The 25,944-nt window shown below is 42.4% G+C and overlaps 1 protein-coding gene across 1 annotated transcript; it reads left to right on the forward strand.

Annotated features, from left to right (window-relative positions):
* Nucleotides 1-321: 321 nt before the first annotated feature.
* Nucleotides 322-19,607, forward strand: SAMD15 (sterile alpha motif domain containing 15). The gene is made up of 4 exons (XM_049770710.1): nucleotides 322-331; nucleotides 13,755-13,945; nucleotides 14,062-17,079; nucleotides 19,425-19,607. Exons 1-4 carry the CDS (start codon nucleotides 322-324, stop codon nucleotides 19,605-19,607), a joined length of 3,402 nt encoding a protein of 1,133 aa, XP_049626667.1.
* Nucleotides 19,608-25,944: the final 6,337 nt, after the last annotated feature.

A 25,944-nucleotide genomic window follows, 5' to 3' on the forward strand; every position in this document is an offset into this window, starting at 1 on the left:
TAATAGCTGTATAGTATTCCACTGTATAACTCAGCTTCTCAAAAATGCATATTCATTTTTTTGTTTTTGTTTCTTTTTGGGCCACACCCATTTGACACTCGGGTTACTCCTGGCTATGCGCTCAGAAATATCTCCTGGCTTGGGGGGACCATATGGGACACCGGGGGATTGAACCTCGGTCTGTCCTATGCTAGAGCTTGCAAGGCAGACACCTTATCTCTAGTGCCACCTTCCAGGCCCCCCCTTTTTGTGCATATTCATTTTTAATTGGACATTTGGATTGTTTCCAAATCTTGGCTAGTATGCTACTAGTGTGCTACAATGAACACAGGTACGCATTTTTTTTTTTTTTTTTTGGTTTTTGGGTCACACCCGGCAGCGCTCAGGAGTTACTCTTGGCTCTACGCACAGAAATTGCTCCTGGCAGGCTCGGGGGACCATATGGGATGTCGGGATTCAAACCACCATCTTTCTGCATGCAAGGCAAATACCCTGCCTCCATACTATCTCTTCGGTCCCAACATAAATTCTTAAAATTAATGTTTTTATGTGTTGGGATAGATGATAAGTGAAATTGCTGGGACATATGGAGTCCTATCCTTACTGTGTGTGTATATGTGTTACATCTCCATATTTCTTTCCATAAAAGTTGAACTAGATGACATTCTTACCAACACTAAATGAGGATTCTTTTCTCACCACATCCCTGCCAGCAATGTTTATTTCTAGACTTTTTGATTTATGCCATTCTCACTAATGTGCAATTTCACTGTGTTGCTTTGAATTTCCCTAACAACAAGTGACAATGAGCATATTTTTATATATTACTGGCCATTTGTATGTTCATCACTTCCTGATTTTGAATGGGGTACTTGGATTCTTTTGTTATGAAACTTTGTGACTGCATTATAAATCTTGGACATCAACCCTTTATTTGATATATTATGTACAAATATTTTCTCCCACTCAGCAAGGTGTCTTTTTTTATGACTTTTACAAGCCTTTAAATTTCACTTTCTTTTAAAAAGTAGAACCAAATACATATACATATATCCATTTATATTTCATCCTTTAGGTGAAGAATATAGATAAATAATAAATACAAGGGCCAGAGATACATTTTAGGAATCAAGCAAGGTACATGTCTTGATATGGTTAGCTCTGCTTTAATGTCTAGCACCCAGGGTGCCCCAGATATCACAGTGTGCAGTCCCAGAGGCCCCCAGCACTGCAGGGCCTGAGCACAATAGCTTCGTTAGGCTCTTAAATTGAACTGCTGAGCTGGTTGGCTGAGAATGACCAGAAGAGGCCCTGAGGCCTTTTAAGAAAAAAATCCAGAAAAAAAATAGATACATAATAAATATATTTTGTTCTTGGAGGAAAATAACATTCTGCATCCTTATGTCTACCATGTAATAAGACAACTTAAAGAGCTGTTCAAGTCCACCCCAGCGCTCTCTCTCTCTCTCTCTCTCTCTCTCTCTCTCTCTCTCTCTCTCTCTCTCTCTCTTCTCCCTCTCCCTCTCCCTCCTTCCCCCCCCCCACCCCCCTCTAATGCTTGTTGTTTAACCATGCAGAAGCTAATGACAGGCATCCCTGCTGACAGACATTTGGATCATCTCCAGTTTGCTCTAAATTGTGCAACAATGCTGAGAATTTCACTTGATGCCAGGATGTCTCTGGGATAAATCTGTAGTGGTGGTGATTGTAGGCTTAGTTATGCTCAGTCGAGTCTCCATCAGCAATATGGATGCCTATTCCTCCAGAGTTTCTAGAAAGTATTCTCAAATTTGTAGAATTTTCATTGTGAAGGCGGGCACCTTGGTTTTAATGTGCACTTCTCATTTTTCTTTAACATGTTAGAGCGTTTTGTTACCCCACATAATTTCTCAATTTTCCTTCTGGGGACACATCAGAATTGAAATGCCTCAATTCCATTTTCTTAAAAGGCCACACCCAGCAGTGATCAGGGGCTGACCACATGTGATCCCGCTGGCAAGCAGAGGCACACAATGCTGGAAATCAAACCTGGGTCCTGGAACAAACCAGACACACTCTACCACTTGGGACACATGTATGACCCCTTTTATATACTTCAAAGACTTTCTGTTTTGGTTTTGAGCTACACATGGTGGTGGTGCTCAGGGCTTCCTACTGACTCTGTGTGCAGGGAGCACTCTGGCAGGATTCAAGGGACCATATAGGGTGCTAGGGATCAAATGCAGGTCAGCAGCAAGGCAAGTAAGAGCCTTACCCACTGTATTGCTCTGGCCCCACAATTTAACAAATTTTATAGTCAACTTCCTGTTCTCTTCCAATGTCAATTATCCTAGCAGTATTGAGCATGGTTCATTCCCTCACCTCCTCACCATTATTTTTTTTATCATTTTTGTTCAATTGATAGAAAAAATTTTATAAAAGCAATACTTTTTTATTTTGTAATCTTTTTGTTGTTGTTGTTATTTGTTTTTGGATCACATCCAGCAGCGCTCAGGGGTTACTCCTGGCTCTGTGTTCAGAAATCACTCCTGGCAGGCTCGGGAGACCATATGAGATGCCAGGATTCAAACCACCGTCTATCCTGGATCAGCTGCTTGCAAGGTAAACAGCCCCATTATTTTTGTGATCTTTGATAATAACTTGAAACAAACTCTTTTATAAACATACAAAGTCTGTTTCTTTTTCTTGAAAGGGGAACAAACTAATAGCTCTTTAACATGTAAACTGTTTAATCTACCTTTTGCATGCCACAATATTCATCCACTGAAAGCAGACCAGGGACTGGTCCTTCATAACACTTTACTAAATACTTTTACCAATCAAAATACACTATTACATAGCAACTGCAGCAAGAGGAAGTGCAAGTTAATGGTTTTGCCTAATTCATTTAAGGGCCATTGCCATCTGTTAGATTAAAAAAAAAAAAAGAAATATATTAAACATGATTTGTTCCCTCAAAGAACTCAGTTTACTGAGGAAAAGAAACTCAGAGTAGAAAAACATAGATCCTACAGCTTCTGCCACGTCAGTCCATCGGCACCATGCCAACTCCATAGACTCACACTACTCTCAGAAGAGAAGCAAGCCAAACCGCAAAAATTGATGGGTACACCAGACTCTTGGCTGAAAACTCTAGGGCACCTTCAGGAGGGGAGCAGGCTGAGTTCCTTGCGCTGCTGAACCCTCAGTAGTTGCACCTACACCCCACAATCACTGCTGCATCAATGACCCAAGTTCACTGCTTCATCACAGTGTTCCTCAGAGTGGGGTAGGCAGCCTCCCCCTGTTCCTCCATTCTTCTGGAAGCCCTGGCAGCCACAGCCATAGCCATGTAAATACATCAGCCCAGCTCCATACACCCTGGAATTCCTGATGTGCACATATGCAGCTGCACAACACCTCCAAGTTCCTCAATATTGAAATCCCAGTAAGAACAGACCAAATTAAATGTAAAAATTGCATAGAGGCCACAGCTCAACAAGCAAATACAATACTGCATGCACAACTGACAACAATAGCTTAGTACACCTTCGGACGATGATTTAATGACCCCCTTCCCCCTTGTGAGATATAACAATTTTCACAAATATTCTTTTACTGAAGGCTTGGGAATGGGTGGAAAACTGGAGACAATAGTGGAGGGAATGTTGTTACATTGGTGGCAGAATTGGGTTGGAATACTGAAGGCCAGAAACAACTGTACTAAGAACAGCTTTGTATTATGAACAGTTTTTAAACTACAATGTTTAAATAAAGTAATTTTTTAAAAAGAAGTAAACAAACATACACATAATGAATTCAGAATACATTTACGTCCTAGATATCATAGGGGCACATTCCTAATTTAGTGAAGAAAGATGTCAAAGGAGTTTAGTGAAAGAAATGACAATTAAGCTGTCTTAATAAGAAGGACTTGTCAAGGGGCTGGAGTGACTACCAGCAGGGAGCTTGCTTGCCTTGCACAGGGCCAAATTGGGTTCAATCTCCTGCATCCCATATGGTTCCATAAGCACCGACAGGAAGTAATTTCTGAGTGCAGAGCCGAGAGTGACCTCTGAGCATTGCTGGATGTTGACACGAAAAAACAAAAAACAAAAAAAGGACTTGGAACCACAGCAATAATAGTACAAGGCAGGTAGGGCATTTGCCTTGCACACAGTCAGCCTGGGTTCGACCTGACTATATAGTTGTTCCCCAAGCACTGCCAGGAGTAATTCCTGAGTACAGAGCCAGGAGTAACCCTGAGCACTACCAGATGTGGCCCCTCCCCCAAAAAGGACTAACCAAGCCAAATGTATAAGGGCATTACACGCTGAAGTAACAGAAGAAGCAAAAGCAAAAATAAGGGGCCTGGGAATAGCTCAGTGGCAAAAAGTACCTGTTTGGAAAGTTTAAGACCTTGAGTTCAATCTCTGGTACCACCCCACTTATACCAAGCATCATCCCAGAGCTCTGCAGTATCGAAACTCCAGCACTACTACAGAACTGTATCTCTGGAGCACTACTAGGTGTGTGGATAAGACGCATACAAAAATATGGGGGCCGGAGAGATAGCATGGAGGTAAGGCATTTGCCTTTCATGCTGAAGGTCGGTGGTTCGGATCCCGGCATCCCATATGGTCCCCTGTGCCTGCCAGGGGCAATTTCTGAGCATAGAGCCAGAAGTAACCCCTGAGCGCTGATGGGGTTACCAATAAATAAATAAATAAATAAATAAATAAATAAATAAATAAATAAATAAATAAATAAATAAATAAATAAATAAATAAAATAAAAATAACCATGGCGTAAACTACTGGATACTGATGAAAGACATGAATGAGGACAGGAATGAAAGGCAAGACATCGTACCTTCGGGGCTAGAACTCGGTACTGTTAACATTTGCACACCATGCAACTAAGGAATCAGTCCCTGTTTAACTCCCAATAGCATATCTCACCAAAAAAAAAAAAAAAAAAAAAAACCAACTGAAATTCATCTGACATTTCAAAATACCCCGAATATAAAAGCAACCTTGAAAAAACTGGAGAAATAATTTGCTGATTTCAAAATATATTGCATAAGCAGAATAATTAATACAGCATGGTAGTGGCATAAAGACAGACATATGAATTAGACTAAAAGTCCAAAAATTAATTCATACACACACACACACACACACACACACACACACACACACACACACACACAGAGTAAAATGCTTTTTTGACAGGGTGTAGGGTGCTTGCCTTGCATACAGCTGACCAGATTCGATCCTGGGCACTTCATATGTCCCTTGAGCTGACCAGGAGTGATTCCTGAATGCAGAGCCAGGAGTTAGCCCTGAGCACAGCTGGGTGTGGCACCAAAAAACATTAAAGGACTATCGTGTAATTTACCACTCTCATGTCTAGATATGTACCCCTAAAGAACTGTAATCAGGATTTCAAAGGCGATATTAGCATCCTAAATTTCAATGCAGCTTAACAATAGGAATGTAGTCTAAGAAATGTGCCCTAGCAATTTCATTATTGTGTGAGTATTATTGAGTGTGATGGACTAAATCTAGATGGTATAGTCTACTCCACCCCTAAGGATACACGAGCTATTGGGAGTCCAGCTGGATATATCATTCACCGTTATCTAGAACATTAAGCAATACAGAGCTGCAAACCAAGTTACTGTTGATATCTGGGTTCTTTCACATTTGATCAATATGCTATTGATATTTGGGTTTCCTATGTTTAAGCTACTGTAAACAAGCTGGTATGACTATCCTTGAGCATGTCTTTCAGTATATCGGTGACACCTGAACATTGGTGTGGCCCAAAACAAACAAATGAATAACAACAACAACAAAACCCGACTTACTGTGTTGCTTTCAGAGTTTGATTTATAACCCAAGAGTTAAGTGTGTGGGGGGAGGGGGTTGAAGTTTGGATGTTTTCTTTTCCTTCTTTTCTCTTAGGAATTCAATTGTCTTAGCAACACTCATTTTTCTATCACTCTAGACTTCAATCTTTGGCAAATAAAGCAGCTATATAAATAAATATGGCTGTTTTTAGGTTGTATCTATTTGTGGGGTCTAGTCTCCAAAAGCTTTAAAATAAATCTTGATATCTAATGCAGCAAATCTCTCATTTTGTTCTTACTCAGAGTGTCCTAGCTATTTATGACATTTTATTTTTATGTATATTTTAGAACAAACTTGTCAAACTGCACTCCAAAAAACCCATCAAAGCTTGCTGAGATTTTTATTTGGATTACTTTTGTGCATAAATTGAGTTGCGGAGAATTGACAGTTTCACAATATTGGGTTTTCAACCTAAGAATATGGTACATCCTTCTGTTGATTTAGAAGTAAAGTTCTTTAATTTCTTTCAGTAATGTATTATAAGCTCCTACATAAAAATCATTTGTAGATTTTATGATCTAATTATAATCTGAGCTGAACTTCCTTTATGGTACACAGGTCATGTGTGTGTGTGTGTGTGTAATAAAAATATAAAAGAAGGATCATGTGTGTGTGTGTGTGTGTAATAAAAATGTCAAAGAAGGAGCCAGAGCAGTGGTGCAGTGGTAGGGCTTTTGCCTTGCACGTGCTGACCTAGGGCGGACTGTAGTTTGATCCCCCAGAGTCCCATGTGGTCCCCCAAGCCAGGAGCAATTTCTGAGCGCATAGCCAGGAGTAACCCTTGAGTATTACCGGGTGTGGCCCAAAAAACAAACAAGAAAAAATTGTACAAGAGGGGTTGAAGAGAGAGTATAACAGATAAGGTGCTTGTCTTGAATGCATCCAACCCAAATTTGATTCCCAGCACCCTAAAAGGTCTCCAAAGTCCTGCCAAAAGTGATCCCTGAGCACAGAGCCAGGAGTAAACCCTGAGTACTACCAGATGTGGCCCAAGACAAAAGTGGACTTGAAATGTAGCTAAGTGGTAAACCTCATGCCTCACATGTGTGAGGACCTGGATTTGATCCCTAGCACTAAATAAAAGAAGGTTGTATATGTACACACATACAAACATGTATACATACAAATGTATGACACAATGACTGTATTAGATATATATGGTATGTAGTTTTTTTCCTAATTGTCTGAGACATTTCTTTATAACTACATTTGAAAAGCCTCATTCTTCCAACAAATAGTCAATATTTTTTTTATTTTTTAAACTTGATTAATTGATTGGTTTGGGGGCCACACTGGTGGCCCTCTGGGGTTACTTCTGACTCTGTACTCAGAAATTGCCCCTGGCAAGCTGGGGGCCCATATGGGATGCCAGGAATCGAACCACCATCCATCCTGTTTGACTGCGTGCAAGGCAAATGCCCCACCACTGTGCCATCTCTCCTGCCCCAGACAGTTAATTTTTTTTTTAATATTTCATTGGATGGATACTTCACCATTTAGTTATTTCCCTACTGGATAAGTGTGTTCTTTCTAATCATTTACCATTACAAACAATACAGGAATAACCTTGGGTCTAAGTCATTAAATCGGTCAATGGCAAATCATGGAAGGGACGAATCAATGAGAGCCTATAGTGTAATTTGTATGATTACTGCCAGATTGTCCTCCGAGGCATTTCTACAGTCTCCACTCACTTCAGCAATGCATGAAAGTGACAGTTCTACAACCCTCACCCACACAGTGAGAAAGGGAACTATCCAGTGCAGCTGGGATGCATCTTACCAACTTAATGAATACAAAAAAGAAAAGAAATTTTGTTTTTTTAATATCAAAGAGATATGATAAGTTATGTAACATCTAGTCAAAGAAGAACGATTTATTTCCATAAGTATAACATGTGGAAGATACAGTCCTGTATAAAAGTGAAAAACAGTTATGAATCATTTTTCAAATTTCCTATTTTAGTGAAATTTAGACTGACATAAAAAAGTCAATCCATCTATAGCATAGCATTTACTATGTCAATTACAGACTTATTTTACAAGTATTCCTAGAAGAAAGCAGAGAAATCGGAATAAGTTTTACAAATTTAGATGATCTGAATTTGTATAGAAATATGCATTCTTGTACAAGGTAGAATATGTATTTTTAATGCATATATGGTTATTTTAATATTCAGTAGGCAACATTTTTACTCAAAGTGCCTGGGGCTGAATGCAAGATCTCCCATGTGGGGACTATGCTAGTTGGCCCCATTTCATCACTTTCTGTGTTACCAGAATATGACTTTTCAAACATTCTGATCACGCTACAGATTTAAATGTATGGTGTTCATTCTATTTCCTCTACAAAGAGAATCAAAAAGCAAGTTTTTCATAAAGCATTTGTATATCCAGGCCAGAGTTTTTTTTTTTTTTCAAACAGGTCTCATAGGACTTTCCCTTCACTATACAGGCTGCAAAGAAATAATTAGCCTGGCCTTTTAGACTCAAGGGTAGAGGAGCCAAAAGCAGGTTGTGTGGGTACAGTCTCAAGAGGCTAAAACTCAAAGAAACTGGCTGAGTTTATGAGCCAACCAAACCTAGACACCATGTGATCCTGCTTTTCCCTCAGCCCTTTCCCGTGGCCTTGTTCCTAAGTGACCGTTCAGATTACAACCCCAGGACACACTGTTATGGGCAGAATTATGGCCAGACTAATCAGCTCTCTCAGCACCATAAAAGCATGATTACAGAACTAATGTAGACCACTTTGACATAAAAACCGCAACAGAAAACCAAACCACATAAAGGCTCTTTGGGATAGAGCCCATTTTTGCTCCTTCACTCCATCCACATGACAGCCACTGATGATTAAATTTTCATTGAAACGGAAAAGGCCAAAGAGCTGTACCATTTCCATCACTGCAGGAAGATAATCTCCATGGCTCTAAATCCTACATAGAATTCACAAACAAGAGCAGAGATGTACTTTCTGCATCCTTACATATGTGAGACCCTGAACCCAAGTCCTGGCACCACCAGTAAAATAAAATAAAAGAATAATGAACAAATTCATTCACTTGCTTCTAAAAGCACAGTGTTAGGACCGGAGTGATAGCACAGAAGGTAGGGTGTTTGTCTTGTATGCAGCCCACCACGTTCAATCCCTGACATCCTATTTTGTCCTCTGAACCTGCCAGGAGTGTTTTCTGAGTGCAGAGTTCTGAAGGAGTAACCCCATGAGCACCACCATGTGTGGCCCCTAAACCAAAATAAAATAAAATAAAATAAAATAAAAAGCACATGGTGTTACCATCAAAATAAGTTTCACGACTGACTTCAAGGTCAGAACAGACTTGGCCCTTTATTTACAAAACCAAAGCTCCAATACTTAAACAAACAAAATAAATAAACAAACCCTGAACTTAAATGATGTAACGTGTATGCCTCGGAGAGTTTTATAATAAAAGCAGAGTAATAGCCCTTTCCTTGGGGACCAAAGAACCCAGGTGCCCTGTACTATTAAAAACAATTACAGTTCACAAAACAATCAGGAGACTGAACCCTGGAGAGCTTAGTTCAGAAATGCATTGATCCTTTTTTTAATCCAAAGCTCTGTCAGCCAAACGTGAAGACCCTTGAAAGGTATTCTCTGTAGAGCATACCTATAAAAACACATATGGCTACTCTAGATAATTACAGCTTGCTTTGAAGGAATAAGCTACATTGAAAACTCTTGGGGCCGGAGAGATAGCATGGAGGCAGGGCATTTGCCTTGGAGGCAGGGCATTTGCCTTGCATGCAATAGGATAGTGGTTCGAATCTCAGTATCTCATATGGTCCCCGAGCCTGCCCGGAGCAATTTCTGAGCATAGAGCCAGGCGTGACCCCTGATCACTGCCGGGTGTGGCCCAAAAAGGAAAAAGAAAAAGAAAAATCTGTAACCTTGTCTCCAACTGCTGTCATTCCTCTTTAGAAAGGAAGACAGAGGGGCAAGAGAGATAGTACTGCAGGTAGGGCACTAGCCATGCAAGTGGCTGGCGGGTTTGATTCCTAGCATCATATATGGTCTTCCTCAAGCACAAAGCTATGAGTAAGTCACGGGGACTGCAAGGTGTGACTCCCAAAACAAAAATAAAGCAAAAGACAGAAACATTTCTGTTTCATTTATTTTTCAGTTCTATTTTCTTTCTGGAAGAGAGAATGGAGGATTAGGGCTACAAATCTGGCAGTGCTCTAGGAACTATGTTGTGCTTGGGAATGAATCTGGGGTTCTTGCATGCAAGGATTGCACACTAACCCTTTGGGTCATCTCCCCTACAAAACCTAGCTCTGTACTTCTAATACATGGATAATTTCCCAAAGGTAGGTGACAAAAAGGCACCAGCCAACCAAACTCAATGTGAGGCAGGATTTTGTTTGTTTGTTTTTGTTTTTTAATTTTTGGGCCACCCCCAGTGACGCTCAGGGGTTACTCCTGGCTATGCACTCAGAAATCGTCCCTCACTTGGGGGACCATATGGGACACAAGGGATCAAACCAAGGTCCATCCTGGATCAGCAATGTGCAAGGTAAACGCCCTATTGCTGCTCTATAGCTCCATTCCAATGTGAAGTAGTTTTTCAGTTAACTTCCAAAACCTATATAGAGGAGCCAAGTGAAACGCATGAGCTTTGGAAACCCACTTAACTGGAAGTGGAAATTACTCAACAGCAGCACCACTGACACTTAGTCCACATCGCGCTCCCCTGAGTTTTTGCCCTAAGCAGGCAGGAAGTTGTGAGCAACCCTAGCCTCTCCCCACCACAGGTCAGTAATGGGCCCCTTCTCCCTCAGGGACCACAACCCAAACAAAATCACCTTTGTTTGAGAACCACAGTCCTGGCTCAAATAACCTTCTTGCTTATCTCAACCCACATTCCTCCTATTCATTAACGCGCCCCAATTTCCCTGCTGGGAGTTTCTCTTACAGTCCATGAGACTTACCCTCACAGTTGGGCAAACATTTACAGAACTTCTAAGACACAACCTTGAGGCTCTTAGGGACAAATTCTGTCCTATACTCTGCTTATTTTCCTGAAGGTAATAAAAAATAAAAATGAGAAAACTCAATTAAATGCTGTTTTGAATTGGGGTTTTTTTTTTGTAGCTCTGCTGTTGTTCTCTCTCTCTCTCTCTCTCTCTCTCTCTCTCTCTCTCTCTCTCTCTCTCTCTCTCTCTCTCATTGTTTTTGGGTGTGTTTTTGTGGCCCTGCTGTTCTCTCTTTCTTGTTCTATAAAAATACCTTACAGCAAAAGGCCATAACCTGCCCTGAAATACCAATGCTTAATTGTTGTCAATAAAAATAAACTACTGAAAACTTCAGGACAAGTTAACAATTTCAACTAGATAGTGAAAAATGCTTATTCGGTTAACTTGGACAAATAAGTTACGGGGTGAAAAAAACAATGGATGGATGACAGGATTAAGTTAGGTAATACAAGTAAGTACTTTCCTCCACTTGGCACAAAGCATTCAATTAACTTAAGCAATATTCCGATTATTTAACTAGCTATTTTATTAGCCACAAATTCCACATCAAGGGGAAAGATTGCTCTGGGCTGCAATAAGAACACAAACAATCAAACTGCTTCAGATCAGAAGAAAAAGAAAATAATCATAAGTAATTTCTACCAGAGTCCTGAGAGGGAAAAAAGAATGCAGGAAAACATGAGAAACCAGAAGAAAGGCACTGCACTCTAGCCTCATGTCTGTTCTAGGGCCATTCATAGAATCTTTCCATATAATCTGTTCCAACAGCACACTAGGATCGAAAGGGGAAGGTGGTAAAATTCTCAATTCAGAAATCTATGCACAGGGATAAATGCTTAGAAATATTATTTGCTTAATATTTAATGAATTGTACTTGGAATTTCTACTGCAATCGTATTAAATACTAATCACCAATTCTGAATTTAATACAAAGCATAAGTTTACAAAAAGGAAAAGACCAAAAATTGTTAGAATGCTTTAAAATGAACCATAGGTGCTGTGGGGGATAGTATAGTGGGCAGGGGGCCTTGCCTTGCACACCTAGCTAGGATTAGATCCCTGGCATCCGACATGGTCCCCCAAGCTCCACCAGTGGATCCCTGAGCACAGAGCCAGGAGTAAGTCCTGAGCACAAACAGATGTGGATCAAAGAGACAGAGATCAAAGGGAGAAAGAGAAATACAGAGGAAGGAAAGAAAAGAAAGAAAGAAAGAAAGGAAGGAAGGAAGGAAGGAAGGAAGGAAGGAAGGAAGGAAGGAAAGAAAGAAAAAAAGAAAGAAAGAAAGAAAGAAAGAAAGAAAGAAAGAAAGAAAGAAAGAAAGAAAGAAAGAAAGAAAGAAAGAAAGAAAGAAAGAAAGAAAGAAAGAAAGAAAGAAAGAGGAAGGAAGGAAGGAAGGAAGGAAGGAAAGGAAGGAAGGAAGGAAAGGAAGAAAGAAAGAAAGAAAGAAAGAAAGAAAGAAAGAAAGAAAGAAAGAAAGAAAGAAAGAAAGAAAGAAAGGAAGGAAGGAAGGAAGGAAGGAAGGAAGGAAGGAAGGAAGGTAGGAAGGAAGGAGGGAGGGAGGAAGGGGTAAAGGGAGGGTCGGAGGGATGGTTAGTGGGAGGGATGGGGAGCATGAATTAGTGGGGAAAGTGGATAATTCGGAGGTGTGTGCATAAATATATGTGTGTAAGAAAGTGGATAGTAATTCAAAGGTGTGTGCATGAAGCAGCAATCAATGTGAGGTGAAAGGGAATAGGCAAAGCCCGGGGTGTTGGGAAATACAATTCCAGACACAGCTCCTCTGAGAACAGGGAGTTGGGGTGGGGTGGGCAAAAGCAGGAACCCTACTTTCACATTAATGGGGAACACCAGGATGGTGTAGATCGGAGGCCCAGCTTAGTCAGTCCCAGCAGCAGACACACAAAACAGATACCACCAGTGAAAGAAGCGCAAAGCAAGTCAGCACACGGCGAGTGACAAACCCCACATCCAGGAACCCCTAGATCCAAGATTCCCACCTAGAATCTACGGGTCCTTAGCAGTTCCTCATTCAGGAAGGTGTGTGTTGAGGGGTGGTGATGGAAATAGCTCCCTTAATTCCATCCCCTGCCACATCCAGGCTCCCTCCCTTGGCACAGAGTAAAACCGGTCCCCTGTCCTGAAGAGAGCATCCTTTGAGTTGAGAGGTATGATGCGTGCAAGGCTGGAAAGAAAAGTCAAGGTGCTGCAGAGGGGCACCTCCACCTTCGGGCAAGAAATCCCCCCAAACCTGGTGGCATTGAGGGAGAGGGGGCTTGAGAAGGGTACTGTCAAAAAGGGGTTCAGTCCCCATTCCTCCCCTCTCTGCATAGAAACACTCATGTCTCCCCCTCCAAGTTGCAATTTGGATGGAGACTCAGGGGGGGCTTCGGAGCATACAGAAGCCTAGAGAGGATGTTGAGGCTGCCTGCCTGGATTTGGGGGGCAGAAAGACGCAGGTGGGGGGGGTGAGTGGGAGAAAAGCCTGGGGGAGGAAGGGGAAGAAAGAGTGGGAGCCAGAAACAAAAAAAAAGGGGTTGCAAGAGGGGTGAAGGAGCCCCAGCTCTGGGGGACCCCATCACCCCCATAAAAGCTGATCCCCCACAGGGGAAGCTGGCCGACATTTGGCAAAGAGATGCGCGAGGACACTCTCAGGATGCAAACTCTGGGAGTGGGGGGGGGGGAACCCCAGAGTTTCGGGGTACATAGTTGGAGGCAGTGAGGCCTCCAGCGGCTTTGGAAGAGGGGGAACCCCCCCGCCAGGTTGCAAAAAAGGGGGTTTGCTGTGCACCCCACTAGTGCTCCCCTCGCTGATGAAAACCCGGGCCTTGCTTGCTTGCATACCTGCAGGGACCGCCTGGCTCCCCTCCGCTCCCGGGCCCCCGTCCCCGACGCCGGCCGCGTCTGACATCTGGAGCCGCCGAGGCCGCGCCGGAAACAGCCGAGGCCGAGGGAGCGCGGCCGGGAAGAGCCGAGCGCAGCTCAGCGCCGCGCCGCGCCGCCGGGACCGGAAGTGCCGCCCGCTGAGCCAGTGCGCGCCGGTGGCGGCCGGAGGAGGGCGGATGGCGCCGGCGCTGCCCGCCCGGAGCTGGGCTCGGCCGGCGCGGGCTGGCTTTTATAAGCGCCCGGCTCGTCACCAATCTCACACAAATCCCAGAGAAGAGTCAAGAAGCCCCGGCCGGAAGCCGCCGTAGCCATAGCGACGCTATCGGAAGTCGTGGTTGCTAAGAGGCCGGGCCCGTCCAGTGCGTCATCCCTGGCCCCGCAGAAGCTCCCAGCAAGGATGGCCTCCGGGGAAGAGCAAGGCCAGGAGTCCTGGACGCCAGTTCCTGCCGATGCCAACTTGGGCACGCGGGCCGAAGCTGACCCCGAGCGACCTGTGGTGGAGACGGATGAGGATTTCAAAGATGGGTCCGCAGACAGTGGGCTCCCGCACTCCAAACCAGCTAGGCCTTCGGAGGAAGAGATGGTGGAGGACTCCGGGGAAGGTTATTCCGCCCATGCCTCCTCCCAAAGTCCTGAAGAGAGCGAGGGGGAGACTTTCAGAGACGTGGGACGAGACGGGTTCGAGGATATGGCAGTCTCAGGGGCTGAGAAATATGAACACTTAGAACTAGACTTGCCCAAGGAGGCCAGCGTGCATGAAGCGGAGGGCATCATTATGGAAGTACTTACGAAATTAGATCAATCGTTACCAAAAGAAACGGAGGTTCCGGGGCCCAAAGCCAGTGAGGTAAGTTTAGGGTTTCTAGAGGAGGTTTTAGATGCACCACCTAGCAAACAGCAGGATAGGACCGAGCCAGAATCTGTAGAACAGATCCAATCAGAATTCCCGAGAGAGAAACCCAGTGAGTCCATGGAAGACACAGATCTGCAGCCACCAGAGATGAGTGTACCTGAGATTTTAGGGGAGACGCAAAGAAAATCACCTGAGGACAAAGGGACGGAACCATCTAAGCAGGTCAAGCCAGAGTTCCCAGAAGAAAAACTAAGAAAATCTATTAAGGAGGCAGTTCAAGAACCTCCTGAAGAGATTGAAGCAGAGACCTCAGAGGAAACACAGAGAAAATCAGCTGAGGAGTTGCAGGCAGAATCATCTGAGCAGACTAAACTAGAGTTTTCAGAGGAGATACAAAGAAAATCAGCCGAGGAGTTAGGAACGGAATTCTCTGAGCAAATTGAAGCAGAATTTCCTGAGGAGGCACAGAGAAAATCATCTGAGGATGAAAGGACTGAACCACCTCAGCAAGTCAAATCAAAGTTTCCAGAAGAGGAACCAAGTAAGTCTATTGAAGAAGCAGATCAAGAACCTCTAGAAGAGCCTAAAGCAGAGACCCCAGAGGAGGAAACACAGAGAAAATCAGCTAAGAAGTTGCAGGCAGAATCATCTGAGCAGACTAAAGCAGAGTTTCCAGAGGAGATACAAAGAAAATCAGCTAAGGAGGTAGAGACAGAATCATCTGAGCAGATTGAAGCGGAATTTTCCGAGGAGGCACAGAGAAAATCAGGCAGTGAGTTATGGATAGGACCATCTGAGCAGATCAAACCAGAGCTTCCAGAGGGGAAGAAAGAAATATCACCTGAGAAGTCAGGGACAGAACCATCTGAGCAGACTCAAGCAGAGCTTCCAGAGGAGCAACAAAGAATATCACCTGAGGATGAAAAGACAGAACTATCTAAGCAGAGGAAACTAGAGTTTCCTGAAGAGGAACTAAGAAAGTCTACTGAGGTAACAGCTCAAGAACCTCTAGAAGAGACTAAAGCAGAGACCCCAGAGGAGGAAACACAGAGAAAATCAGCTAAGAAGTTGCAGGCAGAATCTTCTGAGCAGACTAAACCAGAGTTTCCAAAGGAGATACAAAGAAAATCAGCTGAGGAGGTAGGGGCAGAATCATCTGAGCAAACTGAAGCAGAATTTTCTGAGGAGGCACAGAGAAAATCAGCCAGTGAGTTATGGATAGGACCATCTGAGCAGATCAAACCTGAGCTTCCAGAGGGGAAGAAAGAAAGATCACCTGAGAAGTCAGGGACAGAACCATCTGAGCAGACTCAAGCAGAGCTTCCAGAGGAGCAACAGAGAAAATTACCTGAGGATGAAAGGACAGAACCATCTCCCCATGTCAATCCAGAGTTTCCTGAAGAGGAACTAAGAAAGTCTACCGAGGAGGCAGCTCAAGAACCTTTGGAGGAAACTATAGCAGAGACCCCAGAGGTAACACAGAGAAAATCAGCCAAGGAGCTGGGAACAGAATTGTCTGAGCAGACTGAAGCAGAATTTTCTGAGGAGGCACAGAGAAAATCACCTGAGGACACATGGACAGAACCATCTAAGCAAGTCAAACCAGAATTTCCAGAAGAGGAACCAAGAAAGTCTACTGAGGAGGCAGCTCAAAAACCTCTGGAAGAGCGTAAAGCAGAAACCCCAGAGGAGATACAGAGAAAATCAGCTAAGGAGTTAGTTCCCTTTCCAGAGGGGAGTAAAAGAAAATCAAGTAAGAAGTCAGGGATACAACTGTCTGAGCAGACTAAATCAGAGTTTCAAGAGCAGAAAACAAAGGTTACACAAAAAAAGTCAATGGATAGGAAAGTTCCATCTCTATTAGAAAAGGCCATATCGTCTGCTGAGAAAAAAGTAAAATCAATTGAGGAAACAGGTCTCAAGAAATCAAAGACCAAGTTGGAAGACCAAGAAGAGATACAAACAGAGCCAATTCAGAAAGAGACAGAGTTAGTAACTAAAGTTACATCACGATCGAAAAAAGAGAAGACTGTAGACCACAAAGAGAATCATCCAGATGCTATTAAATTTAAGCATTATGCACGGGTCAAGCTGGAGCAGCTTCGCCAAAGGAAATTATCCATCAAGGAGGCTCATAGATTTTCAAGAGCCTCTGATATTATCGTCACTCTGGCTTCTGATGTAGCAAGAACATCACTACAGCAAGCTATCTCTTCAGAGTTTCAAAACCTGTCTTTGGCCACTGATTCCCACCATAGCTCACAACCTTCCTCAGAATCTGAGGAGAATTTAAGAAAATCTTCTGAAGATCAAATATCGGCAATATTGGAGGCAGTAGAATCTGAAACAAGTATTGACTCATCATTAGAATTTATGAAATGGAGTCCAGAGCAAGTTGCAGAGTGGATTAGCCAGCTGGGCTTTCCTCAATACAAGGTACCTTAAGAAATAATACTAGGGGCTGGCGAGGTGGCGCTAGAGGTAACGTGTCTGCCTTGCAAGCGCTAGCCAAGGAAGGACCACAGTTCTATCCCCCGGTGTCCCATATGGTCCCCCCAAGCCAGGGGCAATTTCTGAGCGCTTAGCCAGGAGTAACCCTTGAACATCAAATGGGTGTGGCCCGAAAAACCAAAAAAAAAAAAAAAAAGAAATAATACTAAAAACTTTTAAGTACATTTTGATTATAACTGGCATACTGTTAAAACATACATAAAAACATGTAAGTTGGTAAGTTTATACATTTATAGATCTTTATATAGAGAGGTTTAAAAAATACCTCTTGGAAAGATCCAAGAATGTGTCCATTTTGATGCCCAATAAATAACCATTTGTTTACAATTTTTTTAATTTTCTTTTTTGTTTGTTTTGGGCCACACCCAGCAGCACTCAAGGGTTACTCTGGTTCTGCTATCAGAAATAGCTCCTGGCAGGCTTGGGGGACCATATATTTACTGTTGCCCTTATTTCAAAAATAACTTTTTTGAGGTAATTTTCATCCTTTTTACCTGCTATTTATCAACCCTGACCTGAGTCAATTATTGACTTCCTTGTTCTTAAAGAAAAGTTTACATAAGACCTTTAAATTTTTTTGGGATCACAGCTTAGTGTTTACTCCTGGCTCTGCACTCAAGAACCCCTCCTGCCAGGTTTAGGGGACCATATGAGACACCAGGGATTGAACTTGGTGTGCGATCCAGCCTACCCACCCTATTCTATAACTCCAGCCCCACATAAGACTTTAAATATAAAATTTTTCTTTCAAGCTAGTCTTTTTGGTACTTTGTCAAGATGTTTTAGTGTCAGCCCTTTTAACTAGGATGTGTCATGAGCAACAGTACTAATTTGTCTTTTTTAAACTTCTTTTTCAGGACTGAGAGAGAGCAGGTAGGGCACTTGCCTTGCATGATGCTGATGGGTGACCAAATACACAAACAAACCAATAACAACAAAAGAAACAACAAAAACAACAAAAAAGCTGCTTTTTCTCTTTAATTTTTTCCCCTTCTTAACTTCATTGACATACCCAGCAATACTCAACAATACTTATTCTGTATTCTGTACTCAGGAATTACTCATGATTGGCTAGAGGGACCATACGGGGTATCAAGGATTAAATCTGGGTCAACCACATACTATTTTCTCTGGCCCCATATTCTTTTTTAACTTTTTCTTTAAAAACAAACAAAAACAGTCCAATTTAATTAGCTTGTTATAAAGAGTTACTAAAACATCTAAATCCTTTTTGGGGGGGGGGTCACTCAGGGGTTATTCCTAGCTCTACACTCAAAAATTACAACTGGCAGGCTTGGGGGACCATATGGGATGCCAGGGATTGAACCCAAGTCTGTCCAGGTTGACCATGTGCAAGGCAAATGCCTGTGCTATCGCTCTGGTCCCTCTTTTTTCACTTCTGCCAACTATGCTTTAGACAAACCACAAAATATAAATTAGTTTTTATTCTGTATATATATATATTTTTGTTTTTGTTTTTGAGTCACCCGGCAGTGCTCAGGGTCTATTCCTGGCTCTATGCTCAGAAATCACCCCTGGCAGGCTCGGGACCATATGGGATGCCGGGATTCAAACCACCATCCTTCTGCATGCAAGGCAAATGCCTTATCTCCATGCTATCTCTCTGGCCCCTATACTTTATTTTGATGTTACTGTTTTATTATTTTTTTGGTTTGGGGGCCACACCTACCAGAGTTCAGGGCTTACTCGTGGCTCTGTACTCAGGGAGGATCACTCTTGGTGGTACTGAGGGGACCACAGATAGTGATGGGGATCAAACTTGAGATAGCTGTATGCAAGGCAGGTGCCTTAACCATTATACTATCTCTCCAGCTCTATATCCCCATACTTGAAACTAATTTGAGGCACAAAAGATGCACTGGTTATAAAAGGCCAAAAAAGTTAAGGACCTAGTATGAAAGAGCAAGATCTTAGATGAAAAAATATTTCCTGGCATTATTAACAAAGTTTAAAAATTTTTTTTGTTTTAGTTCTTAGGCCACACCTGGTGACACTCAGGGGTTATTCCAGGCTCTGCACTCAGAAATTACTCCTGGCAAGCTCAGGGGACCATATGAGATGCCAGGGATCGAACCTGGATTGGCTGCATGCAAGGCAAACACCCTACCCACTGTGCTATTGCCCCAGGCCCAGCGCTGTTAAACTTTAATTAAAAAAATGTTTCCCCTAGAACCAAAGATAAATGTGATTCCCCCCACCCCTTCTCTGTGCAGTTCATCTTTTGAGTGATGTTCTTATTGTACTAACAGGACTGTTTTATCTCAAATTTCATCGGTGGCCAAAAACTAATCCATGTAAACTGCTCAAACCTGCCTCAGATTGGAATAACAAATTTTGAGGACATGAAGGTGAGTTGTGTTTTATGTTTCACTGTAGAACTCTACGATGTTGTTGCTGTTTATCTCAAAACAACTTCCTTCTTCCAGTACTGACCTGTTTCCATGGTATTATACTCCCAAATCTTCTAGGCTTGCAGGTAGTTGCTTCCTCCAATATCTCACCCACAAAGATCCAAGAACTGTCAGATCCTCCTTACAATTTCTGGTTTAAATCTTTTGTCCATCCGGTTTAAGCCTTTATCAGCTCAGGCTTTGAACCTCCCAATAGCTTTTTGCTTCTCGGCTCGCTTTATTGTTCCTTTGGAGTCAATAGCTCTTCTTTTTTTATGTTTTGTTTTGTTTTGTTTTTAGGTCACACGCCTGGCAGCGCTCAGGGGTTATTCCTGGTTCTGTGCTCAGGAGTGCTCACACTCCTGGCAGGCTCTAGTGACCATATGGGTTGCCAGGAATCAAAACTGGGTCCGTCCCAGGTTGGCCTTGTGCAAGACAAATGTGCTACTGCTGTGCTATCACTCTGGCCCCTAATAGCTCTTCTTTTATCCTCCCACCTTCAGTGATTTACATCTTGACCAGAAACTCATTGGATTCTCCTCTACTGACAAGATGGTCTTTTGAGTCAGGATTTGTCCTGACTTTAGGATTCAAGATGGCCATTTTCTTCTTACCACTCCTCTAAACCAGGGTTTCTCAAATTATTTTTTTCCTGAACTTGAACCCTTTCCAGCTTGTCTCCTTCCACTGAACATGCCCCCACAGACACTTTCCTACCAGCTGGCTCTTATAGTCTTGTGCTACATCTGGGAGGATCTTATCAGCCAACATGAAGCGCAAGCACTTACTGTAGTATGGCTCTGTTCCCTGCTTAGCATTTAAAAGTTTTTTTTTAATTTTCTTAAAAGTAAAGTTTATAACCAATGATATCAAGAATTTAGGAAGGTTTTGTTTGTTTATTTGGCCACACTATGTTTATAGTGCTATGCAGTTTACAAAATTCTACATGAATAGTAGCATTAACCTTTCCTTTCAAACTTCATACCACATACCTATGATTTTATTTTGTATACTCATTCCCAGAAAACTAATTCAGTGCTTCTCAAACTTAGATAGGTTTCTGAATCTGATGAGTTTATTATTTTTTGGGTTTTCTTTTGGGGGGGGGCATACCCAGCAGTGCTCAGCAGTTACTTCCTGGCTTTGTGTTCAGAAATCATTCCTGGTTGGCTCAGAGGACCATATGGAATGTTAGGATTGAACCTGGGTCAGCTACGTGCAAAACAAATGCCCTACCTGCTGTACTATCACTTCAGCCCCTGAATCAGGTGCTTTTTTTGTTTTGATTTTTTTTTCTTTTTTTGGTTTTTGGGCCACACCCGGCAGTGCTCGGGTTACTCCTGGCTGTCTGCTCAGAAATAGCTCCTGGCAGGCACGGGGGACCATATGGGACACCAGGATTCGAACCAACCACCTTTGGTCCTGGATCGGCTGCTTGCAAGGCAAACGCCGCTGTGCTATCTCTCTGGGCCCTTTTCGTTTTGATTTTTGTTTGGTTTTTGGGTCAGAACCGGCAGCGCTCAGGGGTTACTCCTGGCTCCACACTCAGAAATCGCTCCTGGCAGGCTCAGGGGACCAAATGGGATGCCGGGATTCGAACCACTGTCCTTCTGTATGCAAGACAATTGCCTTACCTTTATGCTATCTCTCTGACCCCGGATCAGGTGCATTTTTACAACAAGGTTCTGGGGCTGGAGAGATAGCATGGAGGTAAGGCGTTTGCCTTTCATGTATAAGGTCATTGGTTCGAATCCCACATCCCATATGGTCCCCCGAGCCTGCCAGGAGCAATCCCTGAGCACCACCGGATGTGACCCAAAAAGGGGGGGGAAAAAAGGAAATACAGTTCTTTTTTTTTTTTTTTTGTTTTTGAGCCACACCCAGTAACGCTCAGGGGTTACTCCTGGCTATGTGCTCAGAAGTCTCCTGGCTTGGGGGACCATATGGGACACCGGGGGATCGAACCGAGGTCCGTCCAAGGCTAGCGCAGGCAAGGCAGGCACCTTACCTCTAGCGCCACCGCCCGGCCCCGGAAATACAGTTCTAACTGAACTCTTTTTTATCGCCAAAAGCCAAATTATGGGTTTAGGAGAAAACACAAAACAGAATTAAAGCAGAAGTGTACATGATGTGGAAAGGATCACTTACTACATATTGGCATTTCCAACCATGCCCTCACCTAGCTAATAAGTACTCCCTCATAAATATCATATTATTATTATTATTATTATTATTATTATTTTGGTTTTTGGGCCACTCTCGGTGGTGCTTAGGGGTTACTCAGGCTATCTGCTCAGAAATAGCTCTCCTAGGTCCTGGAGAGATAGCACAGTGGTGTTTGCCTTGCAAGTAGCCGATCCAGGACCTAAGATGGTTGGTTCAAATCCCGGTGTCTCATATGGTCCCCCGTGCCTGCCAGGAGCTATTTCTGAGCAGACAGCCAGGAGTAACTCCAGAGCACTGCCGGGTGTGGCCCAAAAACCAAAAAAAAAAAAAAAAAAACAACAACAAAAAAAAACCCAACCACCTTAGGTCCTGTGTCGGCTGCTTGCAAGGCAAACACCATTGTGCTATCTCTCTGGCCCCTAAATATCATATTCTTTTTTTTTTTTTCAAAGAAGACATGACCATTATGAATTTTAATGTATAGTAACCTTAAATTTTTTTTGTTGTTTTTGGGTCACACCCAGTGGTGCTCAGAGATTACTCCTGGCTCTGTGCTCAGAAACTGTTCCTGGCAGTCTCAGGGGACCATATAGGATGCTGGGGATCAAACCCAGGTCAGCTGCATGCAAGGCAAATGCCCTACTACTGTGCTATCACTTCGGTCCCCTAGTAGCCCTAATTTTTTAAATAAAAACATAGGATTAACAAAATTGTAATTTGTCACCCAGATTTCTGAAGCATTTAAATTCCAAGAATTTCACCTTTGTTTTGGGTGTGCAGTGAACCAGGGAGGAGGTGTCCCTCAAGCAGTGCCCAGGATGTCCAAGTCCCCTCCCAGTGATTTTCAGACAATCTGGTGTGCAGTGTCAAGGATTGAGGACCAGGGATCATCTGCAGGCATGCATGTGTCTTAATTCCTGTATTCCTTCCAGCATCTTCAGGAGTCTGTCAATTCCTTTTGCTTCCTTAAAATACTAATTTCAAAAGCATGATATCAATATGCAATAATAAACTATGCCTTTATTGTAATATTTATTGGAGTCTTAAATATCTTCTGATATTCTGATATTCTGATCTGGAGTACATGATGAAACCAGCGGCATATTTCTATATCCTGAGAAATTTAAGTAAGCAAATTTTGAAATACCAAAGTCAAAGACAAAAGCAGTCTTTTCTTGAATTTACTAGCATAAGATGTTCATAGGTATGCTAGCTAAGCCATACCTAGCCCATAGGTATATGACAATGCAAATTTTACTTTATGACTCAAATATAAATTTAAGCATATTAAATAATACTTAAATATATATCTCAGTATATATTTAAATTTATATTTAAACATATATCTTGTTTACTGATACACTGAGTATTTTTAGGACCACTATTTTAAGAATGTTGCCTAGTATTTATTCCAAATTTTATGTCCCATACCAGCATGTACATGTCTTTTTCTTTTTTATAATATTTTATTGAAACCATTGTGATTTAAAAAATTCTTCATAGTTGTTTTTCATACATACAATGTATCAGCCAATCTCACTACCAGAGTCAACCGCCCTCCACCTACGTCCCCAGAGTGTATCTCATGCCACCACCATTTGCCCTCCCACCTGCCAGTATAGCAGGTCCATTTGAGTTTTTTGTTTGTTTGTTTGTTTTTTTGTGGTTTTGGGGTCACATCCGGCAGTGCTCAGGGGTTATTCCTGGCTCCAGGCTCAGAAATTGCTCCTGGCAGGCACGGGGGACCATATGGGACGCCAGGATTCGAACCGATGACCTCCTGCATGAAAGGCAAACGCCTTACCTCCATGCTATCTCTCCAGCCCCTCCATTTGAGTTTTTTTTTTTTTTTTTTTTTTTTTGGTTTTTGGGTCACACCCGGCGGTGCTCAGGGGTTACTCCTGGCTGTCTGCTCAGAAATAGCTCCTGGCAGGCACGGGGGACCATATGGGACACCGGGATTCGAACCAACCACCTTTGGTCCTGGATTGGCTGCTTGCAAGGCAAACACTGCTGTGCTATCTCTCCGGGCCCACCATTTGAGGTTTTTTTTTTTTTGTTTTTGTTTTTGTTTTTGTTTTTGTTTTTGGGTCACACCCTGTGACGCTCAGGGGTTACTCCTGGCTATGCACTCAGAAGTCACTCCTAGCTTGGGGGACCATATGGGACACTGGGGGATCCAACCATGGTCCATCGTAGGCTAGCATTGGCAAGGCAGACTCTACCTTACCTCTAGCGCCATCACCCGGCCCCACCATTTGAGTTTTTTAACAATCAAAAATTAGTTTGGATCTCTTGATTTCATTGTTGTTGACTTTGGCTTGGCTATTTAGTTCTGTCCTTGTTTAACACCATCAATGCACCTGAGGCCACTTGGCCCCTGGCCCTATCCTTTCATATTTGTGTTTCTCCTCCTCCACTCAATTTCTTTCCTTCTTACTAGGAAGTGATGTTTTTCCTGAAAGCTCTCTGATAGCAACATTCCTGTGCTTTAGGAGAGTGGGAAGTATGGAAGTTGCTTGAGAATGCATTGTTTTGAACACACTGCTATGAAATTGAATTATATGTGTATTTCATTTATAAGCCTGGCCAGATCTGTTCAACTTTCTTTTACTTCCTTAATTCTGCAGTTACTTATACTTCCCTTGCAGAAATAACTCCTTTCGCGATTTCTGGTTTTCCACTTATAATGATGAACTAGTTTGATTAAAAAAAAAAAAAAAGAGGATAGAAAGTCTCTTATTTATTTTAGTAAAAAGCTAGTTGAGGGGCATTACACTCATTTCAACTTTTCTCTTTTAGGATAAAAAATTTTTTCAAACTTTTAAGTATTCCATCAAGTAAACCAAAGAAAACTCTAAAAAATATTTGAGGAGCATAGATGTATTACTTATTCCTTTTATAGATATGTTTTCTATTACAAAGTAAACCTTACTAGCTTTACAATGTCAGCCATTTTAAAAATTGCCTTGCTTCAAACTAAATAGCAAAAATATAGCACTACCGTTGGAGGAAAAAGGAATTTCCCCCTAAACTTGTAAGCATGTCAGCACTAGAGGAAACATGTATTTTCACCTTAAAACTTGCAATTTTGGAATAATTTTACTTAATTAGAAGCTTTGCAAAGGTAGTACAGAAAGTTTTCTGTACTTGTATCATCTCCCCCAACTATGAACATGCCACCATAGTATGTTGAGTAGAGGGTTTTGGAACTTGCCAATGCTCAGGATGAAACCCAGTTTTGTGCCTAGGGTAGAGGGTCACTCGAAAAGATGCCCTGGTGATGACAAGGATGATAGGCCAGGAATTGAACCTGGGCCTCCTGTATGCAGAGAATATGCTCAGTTCTTTGAGATCTCTAACCATGTTACTTTTATTAAAAGTATGAAATTAGGGCTGGAGAGATAGCACAGTGGTAGGGCATTTGCCTTGCATGCAGCTGACCAAGACCCCCGATTGATTCCCAGCATCCCATATGGTCCCCCGAGCCTGCCAGGGGCTAGTTCTCCTTCCTTCTTTCCTTCCTTCCTTCCTTCCTTCCTTCCTTCCTTCCTTCCTTCCTTCCTTCCTTCCTTCCTTCCTTCCTTCCTCCCTTTTCCTTCCTTCCTTCTTTCTTTCTTTTTCTTTCTTTCTTTCTTTTCTTTCTTTTTCTTTTTCTTTCTCTTTCTTTCTTTCTTCTTTCTTTCTTTCTTTCTTCTTTCTTTCTTTCTTTCTTTCTTTTCTTTCTTTCTTTCTTTTTCTTTCTTTCTTTCTTTCTTTCTTTCTTTCTTTCTTTCTTTCTTTTTTCTTTCTTTTCTTTTTTTTTCTTTTCTTTCTTTTCTTTCTTTCTTTCTTTTCTTTCTTTCTTTCTTTCTTTTCTTCTTTCTTTCTTCTATCTTTTTTTCTTTCTTTCTTCTTTCTTGCTTTCTCTTTCTTTCTTTCTTTCTTTCTTTTTCTTTTTTTTCTTTTTTCTTCTTGTTTTCTTTCCTTTCTTTCTTTTCTTTCTTTCCTTTCTTTTTTGGTTTTTGGATCACACCTGGCAGCATTCAGGTTATTCCTGACTCAGAAATCACTCCTGGCAGGCTTGGGGGACCATATGGGATGCTGGGACTTGAACCACCGTCCTTCTGTATGCAAGGCAAATGCCCCCAACCTCATGCTATCTCTCCAGCCCCGCCAAGGGCTATTTCTTAGCACAGAGCCAGGAGTAACCCCTGAGCATTGCCAGGTGTGG

This window comes from Suncus etruscus, chromosome 3 (genome assembly GCF_024139225.1).
Source record: "Suncus etruscus isolate mSunEtr1 chromosome 3, mSunEtr1.pri.cur, whole genome shotgun sequence".
Taxonomy (NCBI): domain Eukaryota; kingdom Metazoa; phylum Chordata; class Mammalia; order Eulipotyphla; family Soricidae; genus Suncus; species Suncus etruscus.

Bases quoted from the DNA above. Each gene is read 5' to 3' on its own strand.
- SAMD15 (XM_049770710.1), top strand. The intron at 13,946-14,061 runs GTGGCGGCCGGA...CACAAATCCCAG, and splicing joins CGCTGAGCCAGTGCGCGCCG to AGAAGAGTCAAGAAGCCCCG. The intron at 17,080-19,424 runs GTACCTTAAGAA...TTGTACTAACAG, and splicing joins TGGGCTTTCCTCAATACAAG to GACTGTTTTATCTCAAATTT.